General features: G+C 42.7%; 1 protein-coding gene across 1 annotated transcript; it reads left to right on the top strand.

Moving 5' to 3' along the window:
* The first annotated feature begins 1,939 nt into the window (after window positions 1–1,939).
* On the top strand, window positions 1,940–11,644 carry LOC124291281 (solute carrier family 15 member 4-like). Its single transcript, XM_046728254.1, has 10 exons — window positions 1,940–2,237; window positions 3,309–3,407; window positions 4,011–4,096; window positions 4,912–5,051; window positions 5,348–5,517; window positions 7,776–7,972; window positions 8,311–8,496; window positions 10,073–10,273; window positions 10,595–10,729; window positions 10,915–11,644. Exons 1-8 carry the CDS (start codon window positions 1,994–1,996, stop codon window positions 10,082–10,084), a joined length of 1,134 nt encoding a protein of 377 aa, XP_046584210.1. The 5' UTR covers window positions 1,940–1,993; the 3' UTR covers window positions 10,085–10,273; window positions 10,595–10,729; window positions 10,915–11,644.
* Window positions 11,645–17,953: the final 6,309 nt, after the last annotated feature.

The raw sequence follows: 17,953 nt of genomic DNA, 5'->3' as shown, positions 1-17,953 counted from the left end.
TGACGAATCGTCCTCCTGTGGATTCAGGGTTTGAATGAATACCCAGCAACCAATGCTTGTCGTAAGATGTGAGTATATGGATAAGGTGATCCTGCTCGCTGATGATGAAACCGTGTCGAACCCAGCTGTCTGGGTCGTTGTTCATTGTATCAATCATCGGATTGACTGGTGGATCAGACTCGATCATTGGCTGGCCGCACTCATACCGGTGGAATGTGGCTTCAAGAAACAAACTTCTGTCTCTATATTTCGTGTATTGTACGGAATTGATTGATCGATTCTACAATCGGAGAGAATCTCATGCTTGTGGAACCTGTGTGTTGTCAGACATAGCAATGGAGTGAGTGTGTTTAGTTTTACGCCGCACTCAGACATATTCCAGTTATAAGGCGGCGGTCTGTAAATAATCGAGTCTGGACCAGACAATCCAGTGATCAACAGCATGAGCATCAATCAACGCAATTAGGATACGATGAAATGTATCAACCAAGTCAGCGAGCCTGACCACCCGATCCCGTTAGTCGTCTCTTGCGACAAGCATTTGTTACTAAAGATCAATTCTAACGCCGATCTTCACAGGTCCATAGCAATGGAATATTGTACGTATCCAAAACGGTTCAGCGGCCAAAACTTCCGGGTCCCAAGTTCAGTGTCAGAAATAACTGCCGTCATTATGTTTGAGTTAAAAAATGATGACAGAAACCTTTAAACTGACAGAAATTCAACTAGTTACCGACAATGGTACTTGTTCACCTAACTGGGTCAGAAAAAAACACATTGCTTTAAGAAGATCCGACGCAATAATATCAGCTCAGATCATCGTATGTAATCTGCTGTTGTGTTTAACGAGGCAGACGCCTGTCATCCACCCTCGTATGTATTCGCCGTGGCTGTTCTTTGGTCTGTTGTCGCGGAGATAACAACATAGAGTCTCCGTCAGGTGACCGCGGCTCCACATACTTCACTTGCTCCTGACGTCAGCACTACCACAGGTGATACATGGGACTCACCCGGGGTCAGATGTAGGCAAGTAAACACGCTTCGAGTCTGCAGTACCCGGATCATGTGGAATGTGTGTTAAAGTCTGCATCTGAGGATGTTCATGAGAATTTGAAAGGTTGCTTCAAACACACTCTTGTCAGAAGACGGGGATATGAAAACACATGCCGTTTTGTCATTTTAACATTTCCGTGAAATCCGTTAACCAGCTAAGAAACAGCATCACACATACGCAACGAACCTTCACAATGAGGTTTTTAATGGAGAACCAAAACGTAATTAGGGTTTCTTATGAGGTGCACGTTGTGTGTGGACAATTATGCAGCCAAAGTATGAAAGTATCACTCTAATGACCATAAAAAGTAACAAAAACAGTCAAAGACCCACACAAAAGTACGTAAAGTAAATAGATTTACGTGACATTTACTGTTAACGCCAAACGTTCCTGAGATGGTTACTCATTCTCTCCCTTAACGTACCCACAGAGCCTTCATACATGAAGGTCAAGGTCTTAATATGGATATTGTCAGAATGGTTGAATCTAATGTTAATCGTACGTTTGATATATAAATCCACCTAAGGGACCGTTCATAATTTATGGCTAGGGGGGTGATGATGATTTCAAGGGGGGTCACCCACTTTGTTCAGGGGAGGTAGGGGGGTCATCAATTTTGTACACATGTTTCTAGGGGGTCAGTAATTTTGTACATACAAATATTTAAAAATTATGCTTTAAAAATATGGAAAGGGGGAGGTCATTGACTAAGTACATGACATGCAAGGGGGTCACTTACTTTGTACATAAATTTTAGGGGGGGTCATTCACATTGTACATGCTTCTCCAGAAAAGTCCTCATCACCCCACCCCCTGAACCCCCCAGCCATAAATAATGAACGGTCCCTAACTTTCTGATCATTATCGTAGACGTTGACATGCCACTGTCCCTTTTATGAATGTAGTGTGTTGTGATAACATCACAGTCGCAGTCCCAGTATGGAGGACAGTAGTGACACTGTGGCCGACAAGGGTGATACATCACGGCCAAGAGTCGAGGGAGACGATGTCGATGCTAAGAGTATGTCGTGGCGGAGTTTGGTCGCTGCAGTGCTCATCCTCACCGTGGAGATGTGTGAGCGGTTGACGTACTACAGCGTCACGGCCAATCAGATGCTCTTCTCTACCAGCGTCCTGCAACTCCCGGCTCCACTGTCTGTCAAGATACACCAGGTGTTCGCTGGTAGGTGTCTGTTCTCATCAACGGTACGACCACACGTCTAATGCAAACCCCGTTAGTACATGACACGTTTTTACGGATAGCAACTTCTTTTTATTCTTTATACGAAGTTTCACAGCTAATTCTTGCTCCTTCATTTACCCTCGACGTTCACCTGATGTAGGAGCAAGAATTAGCTCTGAAACGTCGTATAAAGAATAAAAAGAAGTTGCTATCCATAAAAAGCGTGTCATGTTCTCATTTTCATCCAACTTCTAAATGCCTTTCAAGAACTTCATGCAAACTCACTGTTCATGACAATACGACATTTCAACTACGATACAGTTGGTACTGAAACACAACATGGCGACTCCTTAAAGACAAGACAATGCGTTGACAGCAATACCGTTGTTAACGACAACACAAGAGGTCGACTACAGCACCGCTGTTAATGTCGACCCGTGAAGGTCCGGGTTAGAATGAACCTTCAGTAACCCATGCTTGTCGTAAGAGGCGACTAACGGGATCGGGTGGTCAGGCTCGCTGGCTTTGTTGACACATGTCATCGGTTCCCCATTGCGCAGTTCGATGCTCATGCTGTTGATCACTGGATTGTCTGGTCCAGACTCGATTATTTACAGACCGCCGCCATATAGCTGGAATATTGCTGAGTGCGGCGTAAAACTAGACTCACTCACTCACTCACTCACTGTTAATGTCATTACATCAACTACGACACCGTTGTTAACCTAAAAAGCGGACGTCGACTATAACCATAATTGGTATTGGCAATACGACCCTAAATCACATATACGTACAGCAACAGCGTTAACAAGATCACATCACAGCGCAGACAGCGACTACACACCATAGGACAGACAACACCATCTTGTTCCTGTTAACTGAGAATGTCACATTATAAGTTAAATGTGTGTCCAATCTGCGAAAATTTATATGTTCCCCAAAACCATCAATGTCATGAAGACTGTTTAATACGTGTCAGTAGTAATAATGGTTTGACTTAAAACGTCATCTACACAGTTAGAAAATCTTTACATGTTCATTTTCTCGACCTTACCAATATTCTCTGTGCAGGAACCGCCCTCATTTTGCCCTTATTCGGTGGTTACATAGCTGATTGCATGTCCGGTCGGTTCAACGCAATTCTTGGCTCGGGATTAATTTATATTGTGGGTAAGTCTTCACTGACGTCACTTCGTGTGAACTGTGACCCTCCACTGACGTCACTTGGTGTATATTGTGAGTCTCCACTGACGTCACTTGTATATTGTGACCCTACACTGACGTCACTTGTGTATATTGTGAGTCTCCACTGACGTCACTTCCGTGTATACCATAAGTGAGTGTTCATTGGCGTCACTTGTATATTGTGACCCTACACTGACGTCACTTGGTGTATATTTGAGTCTCCACTGACGTCACTTCCGTGTATACCGTAAGTGAGTGTTCACTGGCGTCACTTCGTATATACTGTAGGAGTGACGTCACCTCGCCCAATCAAAACAACTCGTGTATATTGTTGTTTACGCTTATGTCAATTGGTATATTGTAGGTATTTTTGGTACATATCCAATGCTTTTCACCTTGTCTGTTTTGTAGTTAAGTTTAGATATATCTTAAACATTTTACACTTTGTTGGTAACTTTAGACATAACTAAATATGTTCCAAAGAATACCTCACACACATCATGACGGTTGAAAGAAAGCAATACATGCCCAATAGCACCACTGTCTACGTACAGAAGGCTGGGAATTATTTTCATTAAACCTGTATAGGTCTCGTGCTAATTCCCGCCTCCGCGATGGATTACCGCCCTTGGTTTGGTACAGATGAGGATGGATCTCAGTTTGACCTTGATCTGGTAAGGCGTGATCATCTTATGTTATTGATAGGTGGAAAGCGTTCAGCAGTCACGCGTGTAACACTATGTTAATCGATGCAATGACGGATCAGTTATGAGAGCACAACTATTGAGGACATTTTGAAAGCAAGATGCAAATCGCAAATCATTAAGGGCATACCGATTACATATTTCTGCAAAGCCAACCAGTAGTGACATCAGTGTACATACATCGGAACTTCGGTGTTGTTTACTTTGCCATCATCCAACGAATTCATTCACTAAAGCAAGGTGGTACTGAAGCCCACCTTTCCTTGGAAATAACACTTCACATGTCAACCTGTCAGTGCAGTGGCCATTTGATATTTTGCCTATTTATGAATACCCTGTGGTTTGTCTGCTGTTTAACGCCACACTTAGCAATTTTCAAGCTATAAAACGGCTTTCTGTAGGTAATCGACTTTTGACCAAACAATCCAATGATTGACATAATGTGCATCGAGTCACGTAATACCATGCACAACACTAGTCTGCGAGCTTGATCATCCGATGCTGTTAGTCGCCTCTAAAGAGTACCTCGAGACCAATTCTAACCCGAATTTTCACGGGTAAAACCTAGAACTGAAAGAAAATGATGAGGCGTACGATTTCATGGACAACAACTTCTTGTTTATTGCACAGAAACCGAAACCCCGAAACGTCGCTTTCGCTGTTGTTAGCCATAAAGTCGTAGGCTCTTCAACTTCTGGAATGCCGATCAAACAATTGAATAAATATGACTGAATCTTTCAACTCAATATAAGTTCACCTACCTGAAAGTACACTCTGTTTTTAAGACGACACGCCGCGTGTACTACTATATCGCCCTGGTATGTATTGCTGTGGGGACAGGGGGCATCAAGGCCACCGTGGGGCCGTTCGGGGCCCAGCAGGTGGAGGAGTACGGCAAGAAGGCGGTACGCTCGTTCTTTAACTGGTGAGTAGCTGTGCATGCATGCGTGTGTATGTGTGTGTGTGTGCACCGGTTTTGAAATAATTGATAGTTCCGAACATTAGTGATGATTATTGTAAGAGCACAACTTGGATTCCAAGTCAAGATCGCTTCTAGGAGGCAACTCTGCCCTATACTGATAACAGATACTAAAAATTAAACACTTTAGGGAACCAGTGCTACTTCTGACACAAGGCTGTGGTGGTGAATGGGATGTTGGAGGAAGGTGGCGGCCGACCTTAGTAAGCTAGTCTGGGATTTATCACATCATATATTTTCAGGTTTTACTGGTTCATCAACGTGGGCAGCACAGTTGCCTTCACAGCCGTCGCCTACGTGCAGCAGAACATCAGCTTCACATGGGGCTACGTCATACCTCTCATTTCCATGATAACAAGCCTCTTGCTGTTTGTGGGGACTCGGGGTCTCTACAGACACATTTCGCCTGGAGGTGAGCTCACCGGCTGCGCTGTTGTGGAACCCTGGTGGTCCGAGGGAGTCTTTGGAGTAATGTCGTAATCTAAGTGATCATACCAGTGTGGTATTAATAGATATAGTCCGTTTGTGATAAAATGATACCGATGAATTGCAATCTAACACACACAAAAATAGACATAAAAGAATCAAACCAACGCGGACTGCAATGAAAACAACAGACCAACTCTAAAAAAGCGAAAAGCGAGATGCACGTGCATTAGTGACGTCAGAGACATGTGATTACTGCTGATTGACAAAGTGACAGAAAATGAAAGTCTACAATTTACAAAGTCTATGATTTCTTCAAGGATGAAAATGACAGGGGGTTACCCAAGTATGCAATTACTAAGTACATACAGCGCACTGCTTGTGCAGCTAGGGTACGTGTCATCTCGCCAGCTCAAAAATTTGTTGAGAACCCGTTAAAGCACGTGCATCTCGCTTTTCCTTTAGTTGCCAATGCGCCCTTGTAACAAACTTGGAAAACGCACAAATAAATGATGACAGTTTCTTAAACTACTTTTTTATTTTTGTGACAAAAATTATGCAATTTTTTACTAGAGTTGGTCTGTTGTTTTCATTGCAGTCCGCGTTGGTTTGATTTTTTATGTCTATTTGTTTTTGTGTTAGATTGCAATTCATCGGTATCATTTTGTCATGTAGTTCTCATGTACGGATGGGCTAGCCGGATTCATTGGGTCAGATCTTACAGGGTGTTGCAGTAACTGTTGTCTGAATACCTGGTGAGGTGAGGTGAAATTGTGTTTTACGTCGTGCCTGAGAATATTTCGCTCATATCACGACGTGCATGCGTGTGTATGTGTATGTGCGGCTGCTTGTACTAGCCGAGACTGAAGCTGGTTTTATAGTGCTAGCCCACTGTACCATGCCGCATGTGAAGCATAGAATACCCCGGATTCATTATACTGACTCAGCCGACCAGTCCTTGTTGTACCTATTAATGCCGAGGGCCAGGTGGGGACCTAGTAACTACCATATCTAACGTCTTTTGGTATGACGCGGTCGGGGATCGAACCCGCGACCTTCCGCTCTCCGGGCGGACGCTCTAACCACTACACCACGGAGGCGGTCTCTGAATACCTGGGTATCAACTGTGATGACATGAATACCTGGGTAGCGACAATGCTGGCCATGAAACGAGTAAGGGAACACATGAAAGTACAAGTGTTCCTTTATTCTTTTCCAGGTTTCTTCACAAGGATGTATTGCACTGTGGGTGAAATTCTGGAAATAAATAAAGGAACACTTGTACTTCCATGTGTTCCCTTATTCGTTTCCATGAGTATACCTGGGTGACACTGTGGTTTGAAATACCCGAGTGCCGGAAATATCTGGGCATTGACACTACTGACTGACTATCTGGGCATTGACACTACTGACCGACCTACCTGGACGTCGATACTGCTGACTGACCTACCTGGACGTCGATACTGCTGACCGACCTACCTGGACGTCGATACTGCTGACTGACCTACCTAGACGTCGATACTGCTGACCGACCTACCTGACGTCGATACTGCTGACCGACCTACCTGGACGTCGATACTGCTGACCGACCTACCTGGACGTCGATACTGCTGACCGACCTACCTGGACGTCGATACTGCTGACCGACCTACCTGGACGTCGATACTGCTGACCGACCTACCTGGACGTCGATACTGCTGACCGACCTACCTGGACGTCGATACTGCTGACCGACCTACCTGGACGTCGATACTGCTGACCGACCTACCTGGACGTCGATACTGCTGACCGACCTACCTCGTCGATACCGCTGACCGACCTACCTGGACGTCGATACTGCTGACCGACCTACCTGGACGTCGATACTGCTGACCGACCTACCTGGACGTCGATACTGCTGATTTAAACACCTGGATGAATGTTTTGACCTAAACACCGGAGTTTTTATACTGCTTCTTGAAATAGTCGTAATAGTCGTACACTGAGCCAAGGCGTAGCCGGCAGGTACGTGGCTACGATTCAATACAAATACAATACCAAATGGATTAGTGTAAAACAAAAGGTCGAGAATAAGTGAGAAGGGGGCAATGGGAGGTGCCAAATTTACTTAAAGTGGACAGAATTTCAAAACTGTTATGGCTCTATACACACTTTACTGTATAATCTGTAGATAATTTGTATATATCTTGATTCCGGGGACTAAATAGTTCTGTAGTGTGATGGCAGCGTTTCTATGAATTTCAGAGAGCTCCGTGAAACTTGCATTGGGTGTTGTTGTCGAAGCGGTCAAAAGGAGAGGCAATGGGCAGTCATTCTTTCGGTCTGCAAGGAAACGCTTCGGTGGTAGCTATGACGACGAAACTGTGTCAGGGGTAATTGCCTTTGGCAAACTGATACTCCTTCTCCTCCCAGTCGCGGGATTTGCCGCCTGCTACTTTCAGGTATTCTCAGAACCACAGTATTTGTATTACTTACTATGGCCAACAGCTGAACAATGTCCATTTAGCGCTATACAATCGAGGCGTATAACAAGACTTTACTTCAAAATTTATACTACTCAAATGATGAGGCGTATTTTATCATTACAATTCCAAGACAGCATTCTAGATGATCTCGAGATGCTGACCTTAATGATTTAACCTGTTGTAACCTGTTGATACCTAGTGTTGCATTTTCGCATCAAATATATCAAAATGCTTTGTAAAAATACTGGACAGATGTATGAATATTTAACGGGTGGCATGAAGATTAATCATCAGTAAGAGGTCTTGTTCAACAGGCCCAATCTATAACGTACCTCCAGTCACTGGGGATGGACGTCAAAGTCGGCAACTTCGCCATCCCGGTGGCAGCTATAGGGATACTCAACACTATCGCAGTCCTCATCTTCATCCCCTTCGTGGACCGAGTCCTCTACCCTGTATGGAGCGGATCGGTCGCCCCTTCACGCTTCTCAAGAGGATTGGTAGGACATCCGCTTTCAGGATTGTGGCACTATAGCCATGATATTGTCTTTGCACTTTCTGGAATGGCAACATTTGTGTCCATGAGTGTTCGCTCATTCTACGCCACAAGTTGCTGTGCAGAGATGCACCTCAAAGGCATACAAGAAATTCTTGGATCCCAAATTCGTACTCGTAATAATTCTTTCTTTGTGAGCGCCATACAAATGTTGATAAAGAACGTCCAAGAACTGATCTGTCTCGTTCGTTCCTTTTAGGCCATGAGCCAGGAGCTGAAATTTGACATATTGGTACCACTCAGAGGGACCAAAAGTTTTAGTGTTTTATATTCCTATATGTCTCTACATATCAAAATGTATGATGGCCATGTCAGTTTGGTAGCTCAAACTCAGAACGAGGCTAAATCCAAGATGGCCGCCAAAAAACCCAAAACTTTAAAAAAAATGTCAGTTCCAAGCTCTAATCGTGAGTAAAGTTCAACAAATAGGTTTGAAATGAAAAAAGGGAGGTAAAATAGTGCAAACATGATAACAAAGATTTAATTTATATCAAGTTGTGTTATTTGATACCTTTAAATCATATCGTTTCCGGATTTTGTAAGAGTCAAAATTGGAACTTCAAAGAGCTTTTTCGAAAACTCATCATTTTATTTATTCTGAAGACTGCTCTTTGATTTCAAAGAGTGAGAACACCTTCAAGTTCCTTGAGTTGGTTAGTGATAGTCACTGTTCCGCATTATAAACATCAGCTGCATCATCATCAGTGTCACTCCTTGGCATGTCATGGTCCTCGCATACCATGTTGTCACAAGTCTGGTTCTGACATATCACAGTCCATTGGTAAGGCATTGACAACTTGGCAGCTTACAGACTGTTGTGCACTTGCAAGAAATGAACTCAAGAACAGCATCTGGAAAAACAGGTCCTGTCATCCAGCAAATCTCTATGTGACCATTTTCTTCCACCCATCCATGACCATCTGTTGCCCGTGAAGTTGGATATTCAGCTTCAGCTTAATAATTTGCTCTCAGGATGTGCATAGATAGACAATCAAAGGAGGGTGGCAATTGTCCTGATTCAATTGCCTCTTTTCTCACTTCAAATACGTGGTAGAGCAATTGATTGACATCCCATATTTGAGAACCTGAGGCGGACAGGCGAATACGTTTGAATGCTTGAAGTGAGTCAATCAAACCTGGTGGCATAGTCCACTCATTCACAAGTTGTTGGAAAGCCTCTTGATATTCTTTGATGTTGACAAGAAGTTTGAATGCTTTGACCTTCCCTTTGCCTCAAAAAGAACTGACAGTATCAGTGCTTGGAATTGACATTTTTAAGGTTTGGGGGTTTCTTGGCGGCCATTTGGATTTAGCCTCGTTCTGAGTTTGAACCACCAAACCGACATGGCCATCATACATTTATTATATGTAGAGACCAAAACAACTTTAAAAACATAAAAGTGTTTGGTCCCTCTGAGTGGTACCGAAAAATTGTCTGGCTCATGGCATATTTCTCGTCCTGTTGCCACCCAGTGGTATAATACTGTTGAAAACCGCCTTAAAACAAACTCCTATTGCAGGTACCGGGATGATCATTGCAATGATCGGTATTATTGTCAGTGGGGTGGTTGAAATCTACCGGAAGCGAGAGATCGCAACCTCTGGTGGTATGATTCAGACACTAGGGGGAAAGAACTTCAATTCGTCCCACTATACAATGTTTCTGCAAGCTCCTCAGATTTTCATCGGTGGAGTGAGTGAGGTCTTCACTTTTGTACCAGGTATAGTGAAACTATGACTATAATAATAAAAGTTACATGCGTTCATTGGTATATACATGATATATAACGTCATCGTAAAAAATATATGGATTGATCACTGAAAATTAGTGATGACTCCAGGAGTTCGTGGAAAAAGTAAGCGATGCTTTAGGCTCAGACACACACAAAACATGACGTATAGCTTTCACAGGAGTATTTTCAACCAAGCAAAAGTCATCCATACAAATGAATATTTGAAATTATTATTTTTTTGGCGTTTATTGGTTTGTTCACTGTGAATAAATAGACTCAAGATGTTCACATAATGTGAATACATTGCAGCGTTTGAATTGGGATTCACTCAGTTGCCCCCGTCCATGCAGGGCATGATGCAAGGTGCTGTGCTGGCTCTGTTTGGCGTGGGGAACTACATTGGCACAGGGATACTCGCTGCTGTCAACGCTGCTACACACAATGGTAATAGTAGAATAGAAGAATATCTCAGTCGTTATCTGGTGAACTAGACACTGTCATTGTTTCACATCTGTACTTACCTGATGAACTATTCACGCTGTTCAGGCCCTGGTTATCTGATAGACGAAACAATGTCACAGTTTTAGGCCACGGGGTATCTGAAGAACTTGACACTGTCACTATTTCAGATCCCTGGCTGTCTGATGATCTGAACACGTGTCACGCAGAGTACCTGTTTTTTCTCATGAGTGGGATCCTAATGGTGGTCACCGTCATCTTCGGCGCTGCGTCGTTGTTCTACAGATCCGCAGCAACACAAGAAGATGACGTCAAAGAAGGAGCAACTAAGTAGCGGAAGGTTGTGGTACTGATGAAGCATATGAACCATGATCTGTGGGAGGTTGTGTTCCACGACTCTGGGACGGGACCAGTTAGAGGGTTTGGGGTATAGCATTATTACCTCGCGTTGCTCAGAGAGTCGCTATATGCGACGGAAATAAATACTGGCAGGTTTATGAACAATGTACTTGGTCTTTTGAAGGAAAGTTACTCACAAACAGATACATAGTGTGTAATGTTGATAGAGGCAAATACCTGAGATTTGCACAAGGTGATTCTGTTAACATTTATGAACATAAAATAAGTGAAACTCATAAAATATATATACATCCCAATGATATATATTGCCATGATATACATCGCCAGGATATACATCGACATGATATACATCGCCAGGATATACATCGCCATGATATATATCGCCATGATATACATCACCATGATATATATCGCCATGATATACATCACCATGATATACATCACCATGATATACATCACCATGATATACATCGCCAGGATATACATTGCCATGATATACATCACCATGATAAATCTGTCAAATTAAACCAGTTTTCTATACTAGCGTTTCTCTGTTCTGTATATTATGTGATAGCAAAGGAAGATGCTGGTTATGCATTTCTATCATTCAGTCAAAGAGAAAGTTGTCTCAAACATTGCATGACAGATTTGAAATCGTCACGACTTCTTCTGCTGTGGAAGACACACCACCAAGAGGAACACTTCGACATCTGTGGAATCCATAGGGTACACAGTTCTAAACTTCATGGTGCCATTGGGTACAAAATGCTATTGTTCATGGTGCAAGGGGGAAGACCATTCCATAGTTGGTTCCGTACGTCATGCTGTCCACGTTTGTACTGGGTATCTCACGTAGCTGCCTAAGCAGATTACCCAGCTACCCACTCGAATAAAAGTATATGTCTTGACACCAGAGGTTAGGCAGGACACTAGAAGTCATGTGTCGATCTGCCCTGATACTAGGAGCCATGTATTGATCTGCCTTGATAGTAGGTACTACGTAATGATCTGTCCTGCTACATGGAACTATGTAATGGTCTGTCCTGCTACACGGAACTATGTAATGGTCTGTCCTGCTATACAGAACTATGTAATGATCTGTCCTGCTACACGGAACTATGTAATGGTCTGTCCTGCTACACGGAACTATGTAATGGTCTGTCCTGCTATACGGAACTATGTAATGATCTGTCCTGCTACACAGAACTATGTAATGGTCTGTCCTGCAACACGGAACTATGTAATGGTCTGTCCTGCTACACGGAACTATACTGTCCTGCTATACGGAACTATGTAATGGTCTGTCCTGCTACACAGAACTATGTAATGATCTGTCCTGCTACACGGAACTATGTAATGGTCTGTCCTGCTACACGGAACTATGTAATGATCTGTCCCTGCTACCTGCTACACGGAACTATGTAATGGTCTGTCCTGCTACACGGAGCTATGTAATGATCTGTCCTGCTACACGGAACTATGTAATGATCTGTCCTGCTACACGGAACTATGTAATGGTCTGTCCTGCTACACGGAACTATGTAATGGTCTGTCCTGCTACACGGAACTATGTAATGATCTGTCCTGCTACACGGAACTATGTAATGATCTGTCCTGCTACATGGAACTATGTAATGGTCTGTCCTGCTACGGGAACTATGTAATGATCTGTCCTGCTATACGGAACTATGTAATGATCTGTCCTGCTACACGGAACTATGTAATGATCTGTCCTGCTACACGGAACTATGTAATGATCTGTCCTGCTACACGGAACTATGTAATGATCTGTCCTGCTACATGGAACTATGTAATGAGCTGTCCTGCTACACGGAACTATGTAATGATCTGTCCTGCTACACGGAACTATGTAATGATCTGTCCTGCTACACGGAACTATGTAATGATCTGTCCTGCTACATGGAACTATGTAATGGTCTGTCCTGCTACACGGAACTATATAATGGACTGTCCTGCTATACGGAACTATGTAATGATCTGTCCTGCTACACAGAACTATGTAATGATCTGTCCTGCTACACGGAACTATGTAATGATCTGTCCTGCTACACGGAACTATGTAATGATCTGTCCTGCTACATGGAACTATGTAATGATCTGTCCTGCTACACGGAACTATGTAATGATCTGTCCTGCTATACGGAACTATGTAATGATCTGTCCTGCTACACGGAACTATGTAATGATCTGTCCTGCTACACGGAACTATGTAATGATCTGTCCTGTTACACGGAACTATGTAATGATCTGTCCTGCTACACGGAACTATGTAATGATCTGTCCTGCTATACGGGACTATGTAATGATCTGTCCTGCTACACGGAACTATGTAATGGTCGGTCCTGCTACATGGAGCTATGTAATGATCTGTCCTGCTACACATAACTATGTAATGATCTGTCCTGCTACACGGAACTATGTAATGATCTGTCCTGCTATACGGAACTATGTAATGATCTGTCCTGCTACATGGAACTATGTAATGATCTGTCCTGCTACATATAACTATGTAATGATCTGTCCTGCTATACGGAACTATGTAATGATCTGTCCTGCTACATGGAACTATGTAATGATCTGTCCTGCTATACGGAACTACGTAATGATCTGTCCTGCGACACGGAACTACGTAATGGTCTGTCCTGCTCCATGGAACTATGTAATGATCTGTCCTGCTACATATAACTATGTAATGATCTGTCCTGCTACACGGAGCTATGTAATGATCTGTCCTGCTACATGGAACTATGTAATGATCTGTCCTACTACACAGAACTATGTAATGATCTGTCCTGCTACATGGAACTATGTAATGGTCTGTCCTGCTACACGGAACTACGTAATGATCTGTCCTGCTATACGGAACTATGTAATGATCTGTCCTGCTACACGGAACTATGTAATGATCTGTCCTGCTACATGGAACTATGTAATGGTCTGTCCTGCTACACGGAACTATGTAATGATCTGTCCTGCTACACGGAACTATGTAATGATCTGTCCTGCTACACTGAACTATGTAATGATCTGTCCTGCTACACGGAACTATGTAATGATCTGTCCTGCTATACGGAACTATGTAATGATCAGTCCTGCTACATGGAACTATGTAATGAGCTGTCCTGCTACACGGAACTATGTAATGATCTGTCCTGCTATACGGAACTATGTAATGATCTGTCCTGCTACATGGAACTATGTAGTGGTCTGTCCTGCTACACGGAACTATATAATGGACTGTCCTGCTATACGGAACTATGTAATGATCTGTCCTGCTACACAGAACTATGTAATGATCTGTCCTGCTACACGGAACTATGTAATGGTCTGTCCTGCTACACGGAACTATGTAATGATCTGTCCTGCTACACGGAACTATGTAATGATCTGTCCTGCTACACAGAACTATGTAATGGTCTGTCCTGCTACACGGAGCTATGTAATGATCTGTCCTGCTACACGGAACTATGTAATGATCTGTCCTGCTATACGGAACTACGTAATGATCTGTCCTACTACACGGAACTACGTAATGGTCTGTCCTGCTACACGGAACTATGTAATGATCTGTCCTGCTACATGGAACTATATAATGATCTGTCCTGCTACACATAACTATGTAATGATCTGTCCTGCTACACGGAACTATGTAATGATCTGTCCTGCTACATGGAACTATGTAATGATCTGTCCTGCTATACGGAACTATGTAATGGTCTGTCCTGCTACATGGAACTATGTAATGATCTGTCCTGCTACACGGAACTACGTAATGATCTGTCCTGCTATACGGAGCTACGTAATGATCTGTCCTGCTACATGGAACTATGTAATGATCTGTCCTGTTACACAGAACTATGTAATGATCTGTCCTGCAACATGGAACTATGTAATGATCTGTCCTGCTACATGGAACTATGTAATGATCTGTCCTGCTATACGGAACTATGTAATGATCTGTCCTGCTACACGAAACTATGTAATGATCTGTCCTGCTATACGGAACTATGTAATGATCTGTCCTGTTACACGGAACTATGTAATGGTCTGTCCTGCTACACGGAACTATGTAATGATCTGTCCTGCTATACGGGACTATGTAATGATCTGTCCTGCTACACGGAACTATGTAATGGTCGGTCCTGCTACATGGAGCTATGTAATGATCTGTCCTGCTACACATAACTATGTAATGATCTGTCCTGCTACACGGAACTATGTAATGATCTGTCCTGCTATACGGAACTATGTAATGATCTGTCCTGCTACATGGAACTATGTAATGATCTGTCCTGCTACATGGAACTATGTAATGATCTGTCCTGCTATACGGAACTACGTAATGATCTGTCCTGCGACACGGAACTACGTAATGGTCTGTCCTGCTACATGGAACTATGTAATGATCTGTCCTGCTACATATAACTATGTAATGATCTGTCCTGCTACACGGAGCTATGTAATGATCTGTCCTGCTACATGGAACTATGTAATGATCTGTCCTACTACACAGAACTATGTAATGATCTGTCCTGCTACATGGAACTATGTAATGGTCTGTCCTGCTACACGGAACTACGTAATGATCTGTCCTGCTATACGGAACTATGTAATGATCTGTCCTGCTACACGGAACTATGTAATGATCTGTCCTGCTACATGGAACTATGTAATGGTCTGTCCTGCTACACGGAACTATGTAATGATCTGTCCTGCTACACGGAACTATGTAATGATCTGTCCTGCTACACTGAACTATGTAATGATCTGTCCTGCTACACGGAACTATGTAATGATCTGTCCTGCTATACGGAACTATGTAATGATCAGTCCTGCTACATGGAACTATGTAATGAGCTGTCCTGCTATACGGAGCTATGTAATGATCTGTCCTGCTACACGGAACTATGTAATGATCTGTCCTGCTATACGGAACTATGTAATGATCTGTCCTGCTACATGGAACTATGTAATGATCTGTCCTGCTATACGGAACTATGTAATGATCTGTCCTGCTACACATAACTACGTAATGATCTGTCCTGCTACACGGAACTATGTAATGATCTGTCCTGCTACACGGAACTATGTAATGGTCTGTCCTGATACATGGAACTATGTAATGATCTGTCCTGCTACACGGAACTACGTAATGGTCTGTCCTGCTACATGGAACTACGTAATGATCTGTCCTGCTACACGGAACTATGTAATGATCTGTCCTGCTACACGGAACTATGTAATGATCTGTCCTGCTACATGGAACTATGTAATGATCTGTCCTGCTACACTGAACTATGTGATTATCTGTCCTGCTATACATAACTATGTAATGATCTGTCCTGCTACACGGAGCTATGTAATTATCTGTCCTGCTATACGGAACTATGTAATGATCTGTCCTGCTACACGGAACTATGTAATGATCTGTCCTGCTACATGGAACTATGTAATGATCTGTCCTGCTACATGGAACTATGTAATGATCTGTCCTGCTATACATAACTATGTAATGATCTGTCCTGCTACACGGAGCTATGTAATTATCTGTCCTGCTATACGGAACTATGTAATTATCAGTCCTGCTACACTAAACTACCTAATGATCTGTCCTGCTACAAAGAACTATGTAATGATCTGTCCTGCTACACATAACTATGTAATGATCTGTCCTGCTACACGGAACTATGTAATGATCTGTCCTGCTACAAGGAACTATGTAATTATCTGTCCTGCTACACGGAACTACATAATGATCTGTCCTGATACAAGGAACTATGTAATTATCTGTCCTGCTACACGGAACTACATAATGATCTGTCCTGATACAAGGAACTATGTAATGATCTGTCCTGCTACACATAACTATGTAATGATCTGTCCTGCTACACGGAACTATGTAATTATCTGTCCTGCTATACGGAACTATGTAATGGTCTGTCCTGCTACATGGAACTATGTCACGATCTGTCCTGCTACACGGAGCTACGTAATGATCTGTACTGCTGCACTAAAATATGTAATGATCTGTCCTGCTACACGGAGCTATGTAATGATCTGTCCTGCTACACGGAACTACATAATGATCTGTCCTGCTACACGAACTATGTAATGATCTGTCCTGCTACACGGAACTACGTAATGATCTGTCCTGTTACACGGAACTATGTAATGATCTGTCCTGCTATACGGAACTATGTAATGATCTGTACTACATTAGGTGCCAACTGATATTCTGACCTCATAATGTATGGCAAGGAGGTTGATGATGATTTTTATGGAGAAGCATGAACAGTGTGAATGGCAACCCATTCCAAAATGTTACGCATTATGCATCAGATTGGAGTGGTAAAATCAATTGTTCTTTGTATGTCAGAAAGGTGTCAAACAATTGAAGTGGTTCTGGACGTGTTGTTCCAACAAAACATTGTTGACAAGAATGTTTTTTTCACCAAGTTCTTGCTTTCAAAAATGGTACTGAAGTATAAGAGCCTTCTACTTTTCAATGCACTGCTGTGTAAAATCTCTTCTGCAACTTGAATAATGTGTAACAGTTTTCAGAGACAAACTGAGAGAGTTAGAGAAATGTGTAAATTTCGAATATATGTTTGAAACGTGTCAGCTATGACTGAATGTAATGTATCTATTTGCCATGTGCTGTAAATAATGTGTAAAGCTTGAATTGTAGTTTTGTTCCCTGGAAACACTAAACCAGGTCAGTCCAGACAGCCATTCTCTAAGGCTGAATCCTTCCAGTCTTAACATCTTCTGAACATCGGCCTTCTGACAGGAATGAACTTTTCTAATAAAAATCCACAAAACTAAACA

The sequence above is a fragment of the Haliotis rubra genome, unplaced genomic scaffold (genome assembly GCF_003918875.1).
Source record: "Haliotis rubra isolate DU_JTF1 unplaced genomic scaffold, ASM391887v1 Scf49, whole genome shotgun sequence".
Lineage (NCBI taxonomy): Eukaryota > Metazoa > Mollusca > Gastropoda > Lepetellida > Haliotidae > Haliotis > Haliotis rubra.
The sequence above is the reverse complement of the archived record's forward strand: the minus strand, read 5'-3'. Positions and strand labels throughout refer to the sequence as shown.

What these genes read in the sequence shown, in the direction of transcription:
- LOC124291281 (XM_046728254.1), top strand. Translation starts at nt 1,994, where the DNA reads ATGGAGGACAGTAGTGACACTGTGGCCGACAAGGGTGATACATCACGG. An exon ending in GATACACCAGGTGTTCGCTG is followed by an intron (nt 2,238 to 3,308) that starts GTAGGTGTCTGT and finishes TTCTCTGTGCAG; the next exon opens with GAACCGCCCTCATTTTGCCC. An exon ending in CAGACACATTTCGCCTGGAG is followed by an intron (nt 5,518 to 7,775) that starts GTGAGCTCACCG and finishes TATGAATTTCAG; the next exon opens with AGAGCTCCGTGAAACTTGCA.